Source organism: Elephas maximus, chromosome 7 (genome assembly GCF_024166365.1).
Source record: "Elephas maximus indicus isolate mEleMax1 chromosome 7, mEleMax1 primary haplotype, whole genome shotgun sequence".
Taxonomy (NCBI): Eukaryota; Metazoa; Chordata; class Mammalia; order Proboscidea; family Elephantidae; genus Elephas; species Elephas maximus.
The window spans coordinates 12,451,595-12,471,482 of NC_064825.1; the positions used below are offsets into that span (position 1 = coordinate 12,451,595).

General features: G+C 35.6%; 1 protein-coding gene across 4 annotated transcripts in view; it reads left to right on the forward strand.

Moving 5' to 3' along the window:
- The window catches only part of CWF19L2 (CWF19 like cell cycle control factor 2), a 160,953-nt gene that overhangs the window by 61,850 nt on the left and 79,215 nt on the right, over positions 1 to 19,888 (forward strand). For all 4 annotated transcript variants that reach the window (XR_007518146.1, XM_049889435.1, XM_049889436.1 and 1 more), the window contains exons 8-10: positions 4,734 to 5,398; positions 16,346 to 16,442; positions 18,327 to 18,419. Coding sequence is in view for 3 of the 4 variants with exons in the window: in XM_049889435.1 (XP_049745392.1) it covers positions 4,734 to 5,398; positions 16,346 to 16,442; positions 18,327 to 18,419 (855 nt within the window). In the remaining variant the exon portion in view is untranslated. The remainder of the gene's footprint in view (positions 1 to 4,733; positions 5,399 to 16,345; positions 16,443 to 18,326; positions 18,420 to 19,888) is intronic.

Here is a 19,888-nt window from a genome sequence, read left to right on the forward strand (position 1 = left end):
TGGAACCACATTCTACATGCTGTTTTAGAATTAGCTCCTCTGTTCACCATGTGTTGATAATCTTTCTGTTTCTGTATGTATTGATTTTTTAAATTCATTTCCAGAGGGAAATAGGTTTAGAAGTAGTAAGATATTGAAAAAAAGGGGGGGTCGTGGGGGGAGCAGGGTTAAAAAAAAAAAAAATCATCCTTAGTCCAAAGAGAGTCACTGGCAACATTTAGGTATACATTTTTCTAGATTAAAAAAAAAAATTATTATGTACATTTATGTATATTATGTGCATTTAAACTATACATTTTTATAAAAATAGGCTTATAGGATATGTCTTGCTTCTTTTACTTATTAAAATATAGCTTGATGCCAGTACATATAAATATACCTTTAATGACTTTTTAGTATTTCCTATATATTTGTATGATTATACCATTATTTATTTATTTAATCAATGGATGGACATTTATGTGTGTCCCCCCCCCCCCCGCATTAAATAGCACTCTGCTGCACATCTTGGTCTAATGCATTTTGCATACTTATATGGCTGTTTTCTTGAGATGAATTAGTAAAGATGAAATTTCTGGTTTCAAGGATATGGGTATTTAAAGTAAGATGTATATTGCTAAATTTTTCTACAGAAAATTATATGAGTTATACTCATTAAAAAATGCCTCTTTCATCATGTAACTGTCAGCAGTATGATTATCATTCTTTATAGTCTGTGCTATTGTGACCGGTAAAAAAAATTTTTTTTTGCTTTTATTTTTATTCATTTGATTATTAGTGCATTGGAATTTTTTTCATGTTTTTTGACAACTCGTATTTTTTAGTGAATTGTTTGTATTATTTGCTTATTTTTTTTTGGTGGAAGCAGATATTGTTGTTGTTAGATGCTGTCAAGTCAATTTAAACTAATAGCAGCCCCAAGTGACAGAGTAGAACTGCCCCATAGGGTTTTCTAGGCTGTAATCTTTACAGGAGAGGCCCTGGTGGTGCAGTGATTAAGAACTCAGGCTGCTAACAAAAGGGTCGGCAGTTCAAATCCACCAGCTGCTCATTGGAAACCCTATGGGCAGTTCCACTCTGTCCTATAGAGTCGCTATGGGTCAGAACTGACTCTTATCGTAGCAGTTTTGGTTTAATATTTACAGGAGCAGATCGCGAGGTCTTTCTCCCTTAGAGTTGCTGGATGAGTTCAAACCGCCAACCATTTGGTTCAGCTGAGTGTTGTGCCACCAGGGCTCTTTATTGATTTGCTTAAGACCTTTTAAATAAATCTGTTCAGCTTTTCCTATTTAGTTTCATGTTCATTTTTTTTTTTTACTTTGTTTGTATTTCTGTGGATAAGTTTCAAATTTTTTTTACCTAGCAAAACCTGTCAGGATTGTCTTCCAGTACTTAATACTCTTGGTGTAAGTTGTTGTCAGGTCTTCCCCATTCCCAGTGTCATAAAAAATGTGTACCTGCATTTATTTTGACTGCTTGTTCAGCTTTATTTATCTGTAATCTTTCTGGAATATGTATCTGTGTATGGTATAAAGTAGGGATCTGACTTTCCTCAAGTCTTTGTCTAATTATTCATGATATGCTGGATGAATTATTCTTCTCACAGTAATTTGGCACATTTATTATGTAGTATATTTCCTTATATATATATATATATATATATATATAGGATCTGTTCCTTTATTTTCAAATTTATTCTATTGCCTTTTCTGCCTTTTCCAGGACTGGTATCTACTGTTATAATTAATATAGTTTTCTGTAACTCATGTAGATAGCAAATAATTAGTGATTGCCTACTATGTATGAGTTTGTCTTATTACTTATTAAAAAAGGTTAGCTTTTTATTCTTACATTTATTTTTCTTGTTAAATTTAGAATCATTTTGTCAAGTTTAAGCTCAACAAAAAAGCATTTTCCTAACATTCCAATATAAACTTACAACTTATTTTGGAATTTTGATTTAAATTTAACTAAATAGGATCCTGGGTGGCACAAACTGTTAAGTGCTCGACTACTAGCCGAAAGGTTGGCAGTTCGAATCCACCCAGAGGGACCTTGGAAGACAGGCCTGGCAGTTTGCTTCCTAAAGGTCACAGCCTTGAAAACCTATGGAGCAGTTCTACTCTGCATTTATGGGGTTGCCATCGAGTCAGAGTTGACTAACAGCAACAAATTTATAGGTAAGTGCAAGACAATTAATACCTTATAATGTTAAATCATCCTATCCTAAACCACTGGTTATTTCTTTTCAATAGTTCTTCAGTAATTTTCTCAGGGCAGTTATTGTGCATTTGTATTTGAGGTTGTTTTAAAGTATTATATTTTTCAATTGTGAATTGAATCTTTTCGCCTTATGTTTTCCAACTTGCTATTGATTAGATTTGAACCTTAAGGTATGACCATTTACCTTTCTTCCTTACCACGTAGGATCACAGTTCCTCTTAAAAAAAAAAAAAAAAAAAAAAGCGTGCCCAAAGCAAAAATAACAGTTTCAACCACCCATCCCTTACAAAAGAGGACACTTGCTGTATATGTCATTAGTGATGGTCCCCAAATCAGACTGTCGGTTGCCTGCCCTGTAATTTGAATTCCGTTCTCTGAACGATTTGCATTTGGCAACCAACTCCTGGAGTGTAGCCAAGAAAGGGTTCAGAGACTTTATTCTGATGGAGAGGCTATATATCTGCTGCCCCTGACTCAGATGACTTCGACTTTTATTTTCTTTGATCAGATGCTTAATCTCTGGTCAGTTTCAGCATGTGATATTACAATTGCTCCTCCCTTGAATACTAAGAAAGTAGGATATGTATGTGCATTTGGAAACATACATAACGAACCGTTGGAATTCTTCAAAGTTGACAACATATATATTTTTGTATCCCTCTCTGTATCTTTCTAATAGTGTTAAAACCCATTAAAAACCAAACCCATTGCTGTTGAGTTGATTCTGACTCATAGCAAGCCAACGGGGCAGAGTAGAGCTGCCCCATAGGGTTTCCAACGAGTACCTGGTGGATTCAAACTGCTGACCTTTTATTTTGGCTAGCAGCTGTAGCTCTTAACCACGGTGCCACCATGGTTTCCAAGTTCTAACAGTATTAAGGTGTACCAAAAACAAAACAACACAATGTTTTTTGATGCATAAACATTCATGCCTCTTATAACTTCTGGGTGGATCATTTCACTTATCAATATGGAATCTCTCTCTCTCTCTCTTTTTTTTTGCTCCATTAATGTCTTTTCTTGAAATCTACTTCCTGTTATCATTAAAGACACACATGAAAATCTGTATTTTTCAAATGATGTAAAATATGAAACAGTATGTAATTTCCCTGTTGATTGCAAGATAAGAACTTTTAACACGTTTTGATTCCCTCATCTCATCTCTCAGATTTTATTGAAATAATTTGGAATTTTAGTTCTAGTTTATTATAAACTTAAAAAAATACAGTGCATCTTTTCCTTGATGATTACATTAAATTTCACAACTACAAGAACAGTTATTTATACTTAACTGTGACATTTGCCATTTGGTCTTTAGCATGTCTTCCCTTTTTCAGAGATGTTTATCTTGATTCATTTTTGGTTTGGCTTAATCATCTTGAGTAATTTTATCTCCAGAATTAATAAATGATATGCTTTCTGATGTCTTGCATTTTTTAAAATGACTTTCTTTTGCCCGCATCAGAGAAGGATAGTTTGGCTGTGAATTGAATTCTCTGTATAGAATTACAGACTCATAATATTTTTCAAAGTTTTATCTTTGTTTCATTATCTTCTAGTATTGTAGATGAAAAATTGATAGCAGGTTTATTTTCTTTCCTTTGAAGATAATGTGTTATCTATCTGCCTCTGTATATATATATACACATTCACACTTATTCACTCCTTTCCCTGATCTAGTTTTTGTGAAGGATTTCTTTTTTTTCTTGATTTTTGAGATTCAGGAATTAGAGTATTTTTATATACACCTTTCTTTGTGCCTCCCTGTCCTGCCTCACCTTCACACCCACCCCCTCAAGGTTGCAGAGCTACCGGGGGAGCCCTTTCTGATCTGGAAACTCAATGGGGGGAAATATTTTTAAAGTATATTTTTTTAATTAATGCTTTTCTTCTATCATCTTTGCTTCTCCTTTTTTGGAAGTACTAATACATGGTTTTTAGATTCTTCAGTATCGGTTGTCCATGTCTTTTTTTCTTATAATCTGCATCTATTTACTTTCTAAAGGATAGAGAATTCACAGGCTAGTGTTGAACTCACTAGTTTTCAACACTTTCCATTCTTCTATTCCATGTATTTGGACAATTTTTTAGGCATATAGTTCTCTTTTACAAGCCTTTCTTGTTCTTGAACTGCTTTTTTCATGTGAGTCTGTTGTATTTTAGCAGTATGGTAACCTCTTGAATCTCACTGACAATAGGAATCAATTATTTAAAAAAAATTATGTCTCTACTGTTCATAATTCTTTGGTTTAGCATAGGGCATTTAGCGTAAATTGAGATCCTAGAAATTTTTTGTTACTTAGTAATTTTTCATTGTTCACTTATGTTTTTTAAATACCAATTTTGGAGTAGAATGATTGTATGGGTCTTTTTTTTTTTTTTTAATTTTCCTTGGAGTTTACTTTTATTGTGCCAGATGGCAGTGGGTCATGGCACAATGGCATATGGGGGGAAAGTCACTGAAGCCGTTTTTAATTTTAGATATTTTGTTTAATTTTTCTCCTTTGTAGTCAATGGAAATATTTCAGTCGAAATTAGAAGAAGCTGAAAAAACTGCATCCAAAAAAGAAGATTGTAGACAAGAACGATGGCGGAAACCAACATATTCAGATAAAGCACATAGTCAAGAAAGTAGAAGATCAGACTTAGTAAATTATAATAAAAATTCAAGGGATAGATATGGTATATCAGATAGTACGTACAATATTAAAAAAGATAAGTTTAGTGGTAATGAAAAGGATAATAATAGATCCGGGTCTTTAGAAACATGTAGAAGAGAATTCAATCCTAGGGAAAACCAAGAGTTTTCTTCTCTTGGAAACTTGAGACCTAAATTCTTAAGACCCTCTGATGATGAAGAACTCTCATATCATAGTAAGGGCAAAAACCTTGAACCATCTAGTTCATCTTCAGCGTCGGTAGCTCGGGGTTCTTTGCATTGCGGTTTTCGGAAACCCACAGAGAACAGTGAAGAATGTTCATCATCATGGAGTCAATCTGATGGGAGACAAGGAGACAAGAAACATTCGAATCAAAAGCCTTCTTTGGAAACCAGTAGCGGCGTTGCCTATGGACACATTTCAGGAGATAAGAGAGAAAAGTCACAGGATGAAAACTTAAGAGATGACCCTCCAAAAAAAGAACATCTGCAGGACACAAAGTCTTCCTTATCCGGGTATTTTGTCATTTGTTTTTAAACTGATAAATATTAAAGTCCAGAGGATTCAAAGTTCTGAACCATATTTTTAGAACTACAGTTATCAATTAGATAGGAGTTAATGCTCTCCTATTTCGTAAAATTGATGTACGAGATAAGATATACAGATTTAACAATACAGTAGTCTTATTTTATTGATTTCATTATTTTTCCAAGTTTTATTTAACAAAAAGGGTTGGACAAAGAATTGAGTAGCTGTATTTGCTCAAAACTTGTTGCTTTTTTGCAATTTAAAAAGCTGCATGAATCAATTCTTTTAAATGAGTGTGCTGCAGGAAATATTTTGATGAATTTTGTTAGTGATGCCATATTACTTTCTAAGGAAATTACTCATAAGTATAATCATAATTGTAAATACTGCGTGTCTACGGGAGGTCTAGTAATGGAAGAGAAATATGCTGCCATAGTCCAAATATGAAGTGACAAAAATAGGCCAAAGATACTGCTGAGGTAAGCTTGAATTATGATAGTTGTTTTTCAGAGAAAGAATCTACTCTTGGTGATTAGCAGGTTTTAAAAGTAGTGTGAAAGTTTTAAAAAACAAAATATCGGTCGGATAATGCTTTTACCATAATGGTTAGGAAAATAGGAAGCACTTATTGGTTGTATTATTATTGTACCTGTGTGCTTATGTAGGGCTGGGTCAGAAGAAGAGGAAATGGAGTTGAAAGAAATCGAACCTAGGAAAACAGATTTATCTATAAGGCTGGACCTTTTGGGATAGCCAGAAATCCAAAACAAGCGTTCAGAGGGTAATGGCAAACAGACTTGAATGATTATAATATGTTAAGAAGAAAATAGCACCAAATGAGTGGAACACTAAAGGAACAGGTTTTAGGAAATAATAGACTTCACTGGTATTAGTAGATAGTAGTTGTCAGTGAGAGGGAGCTGGCAAAATCTATATTTAGGAAATAATAGACTTCACTGGTATTAGTAGATTAGTAGTTGTCAGTGAGAGGGAGCTGGCAAAATCTGGAACCAGTGATGAACCCCCAGTCAAGTGGGCTGTGGTTCAGGTCAAGGCATTGCTCCCAGGAAACCAAAGGAGAAATCCAGTTGTACTGGCTGGGTAAACATGGGAGGAATTAGAGAATGTCTAAGGCTGCGTACGTGTATAGTTGTAACGGCTTCACTCCAGGTACACTGCGGTAGACTGCTTACAGTCTCTACTTGCTAGTGGGTTGAGGCTCTTATTTCCTGACATCACTGGAGTTGAACATTTGGGCAATATGCAGGTTTTGACATCTGTGACTCCAGTTAGGCAAAGTGGGCAAAGCAGCCTACACTGTTAGCATTCCATCTGGTTCTCTGATTGTTTCATATATAACCACCTGATAGATAAACTGTATGCTGCAATATCGGTACTCACTGAAAGCTTTTTTTTTTAACTAAGAACAGTATTCTTTGTTATCTCTGTTAATTTGAAATTGCAGATAGTTTGATTCTTTCCAAGAATTCCATGATTGGCTGGAGAGGGAAGGAAAATCTAGGAATTATACACATATACATGAAAGAAAAAACTCATGAATGTGTAGAGTGGTGTAAAATAAGAGACCAGATTAGGACCATGAAAAATGCCTATTTTCAGGGACTGGAAAGATTCAGTGAAGGACTTTCAGAAGTTGTTAGTTTGTCTAAACATTGCCCTGGGAATATGTTAAATTCTTTATAAAATAGCAGAATTTTAGGGAATTTTAGAACTGGGAAAAACTCATAGAGCTGATTTAGTTTGCTGCATTTTACAGATGTGCAAACAGGGAACTGAGGTTGTGAATTGCACAGTGTTGTGTAGCTGGGGCTGCCAGGCTTAACAAATAATCCTGCAGTATTTGGACATAATGTACACTAAAAAGTTATTTGTTGTTTACTTGGAATTCAGATTTAACTGGATGTCATGGTGGCACAAACGGTTTGAGCTCAACTGTTAACCTAAAGGTTGGTGGTTCAAACCAACCCAGCAGTGCTGCCAAAGAAACCCCTGGTGATCTGCTCCTGAAAGGTCACAGCCTTGAAAGCCCTATGGAGCAGTTTGACCTGAAAAATTACCCCCTTTTTCTTAAGTACTTTTCATATCGTCTTTATAGAAGTAGCGGTAGGCACTTTCCTTTTGTTCTTTTCTTTGTTTACTTACCACTTACTCACTTAACCTACTCCCTTATGCAGGTGTTTTTTAAGTTCTTGTTTTCCACCTGAGCTCTGATGGCACAGTGGTTAAGAGCTCAGCTGCTCATCAAAAGATCAGCAGTTCGAATCCACCAGCCGCTCCTTGGAACCCTGTGGGGCAGTTCTCCTCTGCCCTGTAGGATCGCTATAGGCGAAATCAACTTGATGGCAACAGGTTTTTTTTTTTTTTTTATCCCCCACCTAGCACTGAGGGAGAAATTAAAAAAAAAAAAAAGGTATGACATACTCTCCTTCCAGGACCGTACAGATTTTGATGTAATAAGATAATCAAACATTAATGTAAAGTTAACGCCGAGCAGTACTTGAGTTAGTACTGAGATGGCTCGAGTTTACCTATGGATTGCTTTTTCACCTTAGCCTTTATTTGGCATGATTGCCCATTGATTGGAGTTCAGGTATTTATTCTTGTTGCTAGTCCTTTCCTGCATTCCAGGCGAACCGGAAATGAAAGTAGATAGTTAGATTTCATTTGAAATCTGTTGTCTTTGACTTTTCACTATAAAATGGGCTTCCTTGTATTTATTTTATTTTTATTGTGCTTTAAGTGAAAATTTACAAATCAAGTCAGTCTCTTGTACAAAAATTTATATATACCTTGCCATATACTCCTAATTGCTCTCCTCCTTAATGTCTTCTACAATCCAGTCTTTTTTGAGCAGGGTATTGTTCAGTTTCCAAGTGTTTGATTCCTTTTCCCTGCTTTTTCTGTTATTGATTTCCACTTTTATGGCCTTATGGTCAGAGAAGATGCTTTGTAATATTTCAGTGTTTTGGATTCTGCTAAGGTTTGCTTTATGACCTAATATGTGGTCTATGGTAGAGAATGTTCCATGTGCACTAGAAAAGAAAGTATACTTGGTTGCTGTTGATTGGAGTGTTCTGTATATTTCTATGAGGTCAAATTACTTGATTGTGGGATTTAGATCTTCCGTGTCTTTATTGAGCTTCTTAATAAAGAGTGGGATTGCTGGATTGTATGGTAGGTCATTTTCTTTATGGTAGTTCTATTTCCAGCTTTTTAATCATTATATATTAAAATCTTTTCACATCAGCCCATATATTACCCACATTTTTTATTTTTAAAGCTTTTTAGTGTTCTGTTATAAAATTTAAGTAAACCTGATATTTTTAACCAGTCTCCTATTAGTAGACATTTAGGCTGTTTCCAGTTTGTTGCTCTTACAAACAGGGCTACAGTGAATATTTTTTTATTTGTGTCCTCGTAAACTTTTGAGAACAGGTGTAAAATAAATTCTCAGGAGTAGAACAGTGAGGTCAAAGAGTAGATGTATTTTATTTTTTATGTATTTGGTACACCCAACCCATTGCCGTCGAGTCGATTCCGAATCATAGCGACCCCATAGGACAGAGTAGAACTGCTCCACAGGGTTTCCGAGGAGTGCCTTGTGGATTTGAACTGCAAACCGTTCGGTTAGCAGCCATAGTTCTTAACCACTATGCCACCAGGGTTTCCATATTTTGCTATATTAACCTCCAAAGAGATGTTACCAATTTACACTCTTAAAAGCTACATATGAGAATGACACCACTTCCTTGCCGACAATATATTAAATCTTTTAATATTTACTTTTAAGTAGTTGAGAAATAAAATCTTCTTGATTTGTATTTCTTTAAGTTTGGGTGCACATTTTTATACTAGTCTTTTTGTTCAATTGTGCCTACTTTCTAAGTTGTTTATTTTCAAGAGCTCTTTATATATTAAAGAAATTGACCTTTGTCATGTGGTTCAAAAAGACTTTTTTTTTTTTTAACATTTGTAGATTTGTTTCTTTTATTTTTTTTCATCCATTCGGTCTTTCTTTAATATGATCAAATTTATTCTTTTTCCCTTGTGCCGTTTAGACCCCCCTGTTAATTTTGAAAAATAAAAGTCCTCCAGCAGTAGTGGCTCTTTCTTTTGTTGGAAAATATATTTGCTAAGTATTTTCATGAGGTTGAAACCTATAGTAGTATGTAATAGGAACAAAAAATTTATGTGATGTCCATAATATAGATTCTATAAACTTAATATTAGGAGCAAACTCATTATATACAATTTTTTAATATCTGGATGTCATTCTTGGCAGAGTTTGCTATCGTAGCCTAGGAGGACAAGAGAAGGATGCCATGTTCTAAAAGCTCTGAGAATAGTCAGGGGAAATTTTGAGAATAAGTGGTAAGAAAAGAGGGGAGATCGGTGAACATTCTCAGCAGGTGAAGAATAACTGTAATATGTTCAAAGTTTTAAACATATCATTGGCCTGGAGCTTTTTTAACTCCTTCTTCCTCAAAAGTTTTTAGCCAGTGGGATGTCAGTGTGTGTGTGTGTGTTTTAAAGAGTACATTTTAGTGGGAAAATAGAACTTACTTTTTAGAAATTAATTATGTAGAAGACTACTGGAATATAGTAGTAATCCTAGAAAATGAGAAATGCTTGTGCTTTTTTCTTTTTAAAGGTAATTGCAGATATCATAGTGATGTCTCTTTGAAAGCATCCACTCATCATTATAAAAACTTGGGAAAAGCAAGGAAATGTCTATTCACTGCTTTTTGCTGCAGATTAGTGCCTTTCTTTGGTATTAACTAAGCAGTGCATTCTTCAATCATTGTATGCCCAACAACTCTTATTTTAATGTCTTAATTTGACACCCATAACTATTGTATTAAGAGCTTTGAAGTAGCAGTTAATATTGAAATTATGAGTATAATAGATATTCACATTCTTGTATTTCATGCTATTTATCCTCATATCTTTCCATCTAGTAATAAACAAGTATTTGCTGTTAGACAATGCTGCCCTCCTCCCAGATGATTTCAGTGTCGGGTAAGAATTTCACAAGAGTGGAAGTCACCTCTTTTACGAGTCACTTAAGATGCCAGTTATCCCTTGAAACTTGTAGGCTTTGGCTGGGCATCAGTTAACCTTCATTGCCTTCCCTTGATTAAATCTTTAAGTTTGCATTTTGAGAAGTGAGGGATGGAGACAATATTTTCAAAAGAGGGAAGAGTAAAGTAAAATGACAAAGGTGTACCCTTTGGATTAACATTAACAGAGGTTTTTGGCAGCTTAATAAAAAATATTTTACTGTAGAAGTATATAAACTAGATTTAAGTACGCTAAATTATCATCATGGATTATGAGATGGTAGAGATGTATGTGGGGAAACAGACCACGAGAGGGAAGGAAAAACTGTAAATGAGAAGTTGGAAAACTATTTCTAATGATTAGGTGAATGCCATGATGCATCCACAGGTAGTCATCTCAGATCTTATCCTGCTTCTGACAGGTGCTGTAGTTTCTTATCCTCAAGTGAGTGAAGCGGTAGGTAAACCTGTCATGGTGCCCTGTACCTACTCAGTGAGTAATGGAGCATTCATATCCATTTTGGGGGCCAAGGGAGATGTCCTGTGTCTCAATGCTCAGATGAAATTATCTAGACTAATGGATCCCATGTTACCTTTCTGAAGCACAGGCATTATAGCACACACCTTCTGTCTACCCTCTAGTTCCATGTCCATTCAGCCTTCTCATTTCCCCTCCAGACAGGAGCTGCCCACATAGTCTCATGTGTCTACTTGATCAAAGAAGCTCACTCCTCACGAGTATCATTTTCTATCTTATAGTCCAGTCCATCCCTGTCTGAAGAGTTTTTACCAAAATTTTTTGATGAATCTTTGAAACAAAATTACTGTAAAATTGTTGGTTCATATATGCACATGAGATTTCCGTAAGTGATCCTTGGACAGTAAAAGTTTGAGAAACAGACTAATTGTTTCTTGTTCAAATTTGAAAAAAGATGAATTATCTGGGCTAGCATGATAATGAAGTAGTCAGGATTATTTTTTGCATCAGAAGTGTCCTTTGAACGTGGTAGATGTATTTTGACTAATTCATTCTGCTGTTGTATTTACTAATTGCTTCAATTTCCTAGGTCTGGTGATATGAAAATGGTTATGATATAGTATATGCCTTCAAGGAACTCATTATATGGGAGAGTAGTGTGGACATATGAACAAATATGGCACGTAAATGCCATGATATACAGTTCTTAGAGTTGTAACACACAGAAAGGAGGGATTAACTCTTCTGGGATAAGAGTAGGGAAAACAGGGTCCAGGAAAGTTGTGTAGGGATACTTGAGTGAGATCTTGAAGGTTGAACCCATTAGGCAATAAGTGGGGAAGGGCAACCAACTTGGAGGGAAAAGCATGGAGACATAAGACAACATGGTATGGTTGAGCACTTCCAAATTGTATTTTGGAATGTAGGATGTAGGAGCTCCCTGAGGGCAGGGTATAGCTCAGTAGTCTGTATATCTAAATAAATGCTGGCAGAGTGCTTGACATACATTAGCCAATTGCCATGGAGTTGATTCCAACTCATAGCGACCCTTTAGATTAGAACTGATTAGAACTGCCCCATAGGGTTTCCAAGGACTGCCCGATGGATTCAAACTGCCGACCTTTTGATTAGCAGCTGAGCTCTTAACCACCGTGCCACCAGGGCTCCTTGAGTGGGAGGGAGATGAGCAGGCAGGTGTTGCAGGTAGTGCTTTGTATACCCTGTATGCAACTCCAGAAGTTATACTTATGAGTTGGACAGTATGCTTTGAGGGGAATGAAGTATGTCAAGGATTTCAAATAGATCAGTTGTACAGGTTGGAAAGATTCCGGAGGCAATGTGGCGGTTAGATTGGGAAATGGAATAGACTTGAGGCAAGTATTCTGGTTAGGAGGCTATTGCTTTAGTATTGTTGAGAGACAAGATCTGAACCAAAGGAATGACTTTAGAGGCATGGATTTATTGAAGTATTGAGATTTGATATAGTAGTTTGTGGTAACACCCTAAAAACTTTACTGCTAAAAGAAGGCAATGGATTGATGCATGGCTAAATTCTTCAAATTTAAGCTTGCTTGCAAGCTGGCTTACTTTCTGAGTGACTGAACTCAATAGGAAATCCTGTATAGACTTGTCCTGTGTCTGGATTATAGTCAACATCTAATGGGATAATGAAAAGATTTGGAGAAATATTGAAAAAATCACTTCTTTATGCAGTTTACCTTTCCTTTGATTTTCTCATTTCTTGCCTTGTGTTGAGATGAAAAATTGATAAACTAGACATAACTTTGTTGGGGAAAAAACCCGATTGGGTATTTAAGTACTTGGAAAATGAAGAAAGGCAGAAGTAAAAGCAGCCAGGAAGTTTCTCTTAGGAAACAGGAATTTGAGAGGCGACCCTAGTGTAAAAAAAAAAAAAAAAAAAAGTGTAAGCACCGGCTTTATGCCGGAATAATAGCACTGATTCTCTTATTTAATTTATTTTACGTTACACATACATGTAATGTATGTAACCTAATGGACAGAAGCAATATGTTTTCACAGTAGAAATTTTGGAAAATTGAACGGGAGAACTGCAAATTGAGGAAAATTGTGTTGATTAGTAAGTCAAGGTTTTTATAGAAATACTATTAGGTTGCCTGAAATTCAAGTTAGTTATGCTTACAATGAAAATGACGTGTACCTTAGAATTTAATTCATAAAGGAATTACTGAAAAATACTTTCCAAACAGAAAAGTGCAACTAATGATACAAGCAGTAACTCAACCTACCAAACGAAAAAACCAAAACCAAAACCAAACCCGTTGCCATTGAGTCGATTCTGACTTATCGCGACCCTACAGGGCAGGGTGGAACTGCCTCACAGGGTTTCCAAGGAGCTCCTGGTGGATTCGAACTGCCGACCTTTGGGTTAGCAGCTGTAGCTCTTAACCACAATACCAGGGTTTCCAATTCAATCCACAGAGGCATATGAAAGTAATAATGTTGTCCTGCTTACATGATTGCAGTGCCCCTGCTGTTCATTTTAATTGCTATTTAAAATGTAGACTGAAAGAACCTGTGGGGGATGGAAATAATACTTTGTATTGGTGCTTTACTTCAGTTACTTTACATTTCTTTGTCTAAGCACCAGAGTATTCAACAACGTGAGAAGAAATGGTTCTTGAAGGATTTCTGCAGAGCTTGTCACGATTTTTTTAAAAACTCAAGTTCTGTCAGAAGATTTCTATTTCTTTGTCTAAAACTAATTTGCTATTCAAAAGTGATTTCTATATATGGTTTGTTGGGTCAAGTTTTGTTTTGGAGGGCTGTTTATATATTTTGTCTATTACTTTCTCAGAATGTATATCAAAAACTTGATTAGGTTAATTTTAATAACGTGTACTAAAATCTAGGAATTCAGGAAAACTAGTTAAATATCAGTATCTTTCATATTTGAGATTATGAATGAGGATAACTGTATTCTGCTTTTAAATTTTCCTTATTACTCCCTTTTGAGGTTTTTTTTAAAAAAAAAACTTTTATTTGGGTATAATTGACATGTAACAAACTGCACATATATGAAGTGTATGATACAATGATAAGTTTCCAAATGTATATATACCCATGACATCACCCCAGAAGTTTCCTGGTGCCCTTTTATAATCCCTCCTTCCTCCCTCTCTCTGCCCAACCTCCTCCCTCAAGACAACCATCCATGTGTTTTCTTTCATTTTAGACTAGTTTGCATTTTCTAGAATTTTATATAAATGAGGTCATATATTATGTACTCTTTTTGTTTATGTACACTCAGCATAATTATCTTGAAATTTTTCTGTGTTGTTACATATATCAAGACTTCATTCCTTTTAACTGATGAGTAGTGCTCCATTGGCGGATGTACCACAGTTCATCTGCTCATTTGTGGGTGGGCATTCGGGTTGTTTTTTAGCTTTTGGCTATTACAAATAAAGGTTCTTCTCTGAGCATTCATACATGACTGTTTGCATGGATGTAGGCTTTCTTTGTCTCGGGTAAATAGCTAGGGTAGGAATGGCTAGATGATATGGTAGGTATATGGTTATATTTTAAGAAATTGCCAGACTGTTTCCCTAAGTGGTTATTGTTTTAGATTCTCATCATCAATGTATGTTTCACTTCCTCTACATCTTTGCCAGACTTGCAATGGTCAGTCTTTTTAATTTTAGCTATTCTATAAAAAAAATTTTTTTTAATGGGTGTGTGGTGATATTTCATTACGACTTTTTGGTGAACATCTGCTTTCCTGTGCTTGTTTGCCCCTCGGTTATCTTTGTGAAGTGCTTAGACTGTGTAGTGATGTTACCTCTTTCGTTCCTTTACTGGTCATTTTTATCTTCTCTTTTTTTTCGGATCAGTAAGGGTAGCGGTTTATTAATTTTTATTGGTTGTCTCAAAGAACCAGCTTTTGGTTTTATTGGATTTCTTTATTTTCATTTTGTTTTCTTATTTATTTTCTATTTCATTGACTTCCACTCTTTTTATTATTTCCTGTATTCTTCTTCCTTTGGATTTAATTTGTTCCTTTTCTAGTTTATGGTTTCTTAAAGTGTAAGCTGAGATCCTTGATTTATAATCCTTCTTTTCTCACATAGGTATTCATGCTATTAATTTTCCCCAAAGTAATATTCTAGCAGCATTCCACAAATTCTGATGTGGTGGTAATATTTTTATTTATTTCAAAATACTTTCTAATTTTTATGTCTTTCTTGATCCGTGGGTTATTTACAAGTAGGCTATTTAGTTTTAAAATCTTTGAGGATTTTTCAGAGATCTCTGTTATTGATTTCTAGTTTAATTTTGTTGTGGCCGAAGAACATATATGACTTAAACCCTTTTAAATTTCTTGAGATTTGTTTTATGACCCAGAATATGGTCTATCTTGGTAAATGTTTCGTTTGTACTTGAATATGTATTCTACTGTTATTGGGTTCAGTGTTCTGTGAATGCCACTTAAGTGATACTGTTAGTGTTATTCCAGTCTTCCATATCCTTGCTGATTTTCTATTTACTTATTCTACCAAATATTGAGAGAGGGGTGTTGAAATCTCCAGCTATAATTGTGAATTTTTCTGTTTCTCTTTATAGTTCTGTCAGTTTTTGCTGCATGTATTTTGTATTAGATACATAAATGTTTAGAATTCTTATGTGGTCTTGTTGGGTTGACATTTTTTCATGTGATACGATCTTCTTTGTCCCTAGTTAAGGCAGCCTTGAATCTCTTTTAAGACAATAAGGTGGGGCATATTTGTATGATCAGGAGTCTTACCTTGACTAAAAATTTCTCATCTGTGAGGCTTTTGGAGTGGAGGTTTGGTACAGGATCTCAGTCTTAAGTGTGTTGTCTGACTTAATTATGGACTGACTTTGCAACAAGATCTTTGCTTTGATTCTCTGAATGCAGTTAAATATGCCATTTCCTAATTACAGTTTTCTAGATTATCGATAATTTATCACATTGAATGAGAAGAGTTTCCCCAGATGTCTGGAATTATGGCCTAGTTCTAGTTTAGTTTCTTTTGTAGATGAGTGTAAAACCTATTGCTATCGAGTTGATTCTGACTCATAGTACAGGAATATTAAATAACAAAAAATGTTAACTTTTTAGTTGATATATCGCATGTTACTGGGGCTTCAGTCAGGCAGCTTGTTATTTACCATAGGCCACAGTGACACTGTGACAAACTTAGACTGTTGGTTTGTGGTGGAACCTTGAATTTAATTTTTACATATTAGAATCATGACCTCCTAGAGGTGCTGAATGCTTTGTTGAAGTTAAATATAATATCATTTGAGTCTTGGTGTTGTTACTTACATTGTCCCTGTATTTCATATGCTCTTAATCCATACTGTTTAAACAGAAGTAGTCCAGAGGACGAGTCCATCCACATCCTAAGTGTTGATGAGAAGAACAAGTTGGGAGCCAAGATTATCAAGGCAGAGTTAATGGGAAATATGGTAAGACTCTTGCATGTTGGTTGTTCTTTTGGAGAATAGTGATGAATATTTAATGTCTTAAGAGTAATTTTGGAAGTTCCTCAGCAGTGCGGTTGTAACACACTTTGAAAATAACTGCTGCTTTTTGATTCCTTAAAGAAATTCTTAAATATTTTTAGAAACAGTAGTGTCTGTCCACCCAGACCAAAACCAAACCCACTGCCATCAAGTTGATTCCGACTCATAGCGACCCTATAGGACAGAGTAGAACTGCCCCCTAGAGTTTCCAAGGAGCACCTGGTGAATTCGAACTGCCGACCTCTTGGTTAGCAGCTGTAGCACTTAACCAACTATGCCACCAGGTTTTCCTTGTCTGTCCACACCTAAATAAATTACCTACTTTTTGTCAGATTTCTGAAAATAAGATCCTAGGGAGCCTCTTGCTTTTTTTTTTTTTTTTCTTGTTTTACTTTGCTGTTCACTTTATTCTTGAACTTCTAATTTATTGAGCATATTTCAGGGAGATAAACATTCCACTATCTTCTTTCCCTTTTTAGTCATAGATTATCAAGAGCACCTATCACTTTATTCAATTCCCTTACTAAGAGACCTAAGAAAAGAGCTCCCCAAAAGGATGGTTAGTTCACTGATACAAACTTTAAACCAACATTATGTGCCTGAAATTGTGTTAGATGTTTTTTATAGGTTAGTTCATTTAATCCTGTAACAGTGTTGTGATATAAGACTTGTTTATCTCAGAATTGAATAGAAATAGACATGATTTGGTAAGAGCTGATGTATTTACTTATTTATTTATCTATTTAGTAAGTAAGTCAGTTTAAGTAAGTAAGTATATTGAGGGCCTGTCACATGTGTGGTGTGGAGTGGGCTCAGCAATACATGTTAAAGTGTACATGGCAGAACAGCAAAAGCAAATAGCTTTCTGTCTTGACAAAATAGATTCTCTCATGATCATAGGTATGTGTTCACCTCAAGCCCAAATATAATTGGTTTTTAAGTAGTCTTCTGTTTTGATGGAATATCAACACATTATTCTTTAGTAGAACAAAAGATGGCCAAATAAATTATTTCTGTTTTTACCAGTTGATAATGTTTAATAAAAGACATATCTTATATATGCTTTTGTCTTTGAATCTGGCTTTTGGTAACACTGAGGTTCAACTCAGCCCAGAGATTGGCAAAAGAGATACTGACAACAGCAAGAACACTAAAGTTTGAGTTCCAAAAGCACAGAGGAATTACCTAAAAGAGTTGAAAGAGAGGTCACCTAGGTAGGAAGTTAGCTTATGTTAAGATAACTTGTTCCTGTGTTCATGAAACCACTGCAGTGAAGGATGCTTTTCTTTGCTTCGCACATAAATCTGCTTACTTAATTTTTTGTTTTGTGGTCTGTTACTGTGTCTGTCAGTTTTTTTTTTTTTTTTTTAAATAAATTCCCATAGGCTCCTTGGAGGAAACTAAAATATATTCAAAAAAATTTTTTGAATTGTTGACAATAAAGAAATCAATATTTTAAGTCTTGTGATGGATGTCTCGTTACAAATAATCCAAGTTTTAAGTATTGGAAGTGTGTAATAGTATCTAAGGAATTACAAGGCTGCCATTCTTAATGTTGTATATTTCCTCCATCTCCTTATATCCCCAAAATATATGTCCTTGTAATGATTTACATTTCAAAACATAAGCAAGTGCCATGGTTATTTAACTGAGATAAATTGGTGAAAAAGTAGTGTACTAGGCTGTGAGTTGATAATTGAAGCTAGATAATGGCTACATGGGTATTCATAACGCTTTTTTTTCTGTTACATAAATTTGAAATATTCTACCATGAAGAATTTAAAAAAAGTATATACACACTTATTTTACTTGTTTTTGCTTTTGAAGGAATTAGCTGAACAACTTAAAGCCCAGCTTGAAAAGGCAGATAAACTCAAAGGAACTACAACACAAATATCATCAAAAAAATCTGGGGTAGAGGTAAGGAATAAAAATTTGTTTGTAGGCATATAATTACCTTGTCCAGCACTACTATTTTGTAGTAGTAGTATTTTAATGTGAAATGTGTCTATGTCTGTATTTTTGTAAAATCTATTTCCTTATGTATTCTCTTACATTCCACCAGTGTGCCATGGTGGAAAAAGAGTCTAGGCCTCCCACTGAGGAGACCTGGTTTTAGTTTGGACCCTGCTGCTTACTGACTGTTTGAACTTGTGCAAACCAGTTAACCTCTCTGGTCCTTAAATTCTTGCCCTACAGAATGAAAGACTTGAATTAGATATCCATCTCATCTAAAACAAATGATTTTATTCCATGATTCATCCATCCATCCATCCCTTAGTGAACAGAACAGACAGAAACATCTACCTGAATTGAGCTTTCATTGGGTGGGGAGAGAGAGACAGTAAACAAATAATTAATATAGCAAGTTGTTGTTGTTAGGTGCTGTGGAGTCAATTTTCGACTCATAGCAACCTCACGCAACAGAGTAGAGCTGTCCCATAGGGTTTCTAGGCTCTAATCCTTACGGGAGTGGTTCGCCAAGTCTTTCTCCTGCAGAGCTGCTGGGTGGGTTCAAACCACCAACCTTTTCCATTAGCAGCTGAGGCTTAACCATTGCACCACCAGGGCTCCTTACAGTATATTACAAAAAAAAACCATACACACTGCCATCAAGTTGATTCCGACTCACAGCAACCCTATAGGGCAGAGTAGACCTGCCCCATAGGGTTTCTAAGGCTGTAAATCTTCACAGAAGCAGACTGCCACATCTTTCTCTTGTGGAATGGCTGGTAGGTTCAAACTGCCAACCTTTGGTTAGCAGCCTAGAGCTTAGCCACCGTGTCACCAGGGTTTCTGTACAGCATATTAAATCCCATTGCCGTCGAGTCAATTCTGACTCATAGCGAGCCTATAGGACAGAGTAGAACTGCCCCATAGGGTTTCCAGGGAACGGCTGGTGGATTCGAGCAGCTGGCTTTTTGGTTAGTAGTCTGAGCTCTTAATCATTCACCACCAGGGCTAGGAGGTTATAAACCCTATGACAAAAGAGTAGAATAATGGGGATCTTGATTCCAGGTTGATATAAGAACTTTAAAGGAGTGAAGGGATGAATCTCTCTGTATCTGAAAGAAGGTGTAGTGAACAGTGAATTTAAAGGCCCAATAGTGGGAACATTTCTGATGTGTAGGAGAAACAGTGAAGAGACCAGTGTTGCTGGAGTGGGGAGGGGCGAAGGGGAGTGAGGGAGAGGGAGAAGGAGATCAGGGTCAGAGCAACTGTGGGAGGCCAGATCATGTTAAGCTTTGAAAGTGATAGTAAGGAATTGGGCTTTTATTCTGAGTGAGATGAGAAGCTATTAAAGTGTTTTGAGCAGAGAATATATTTTGACAGAACCATTCTGGCTTATGTGCAGTAATTAGGTTTTTGCAGTTTTACAGACAAGAGAT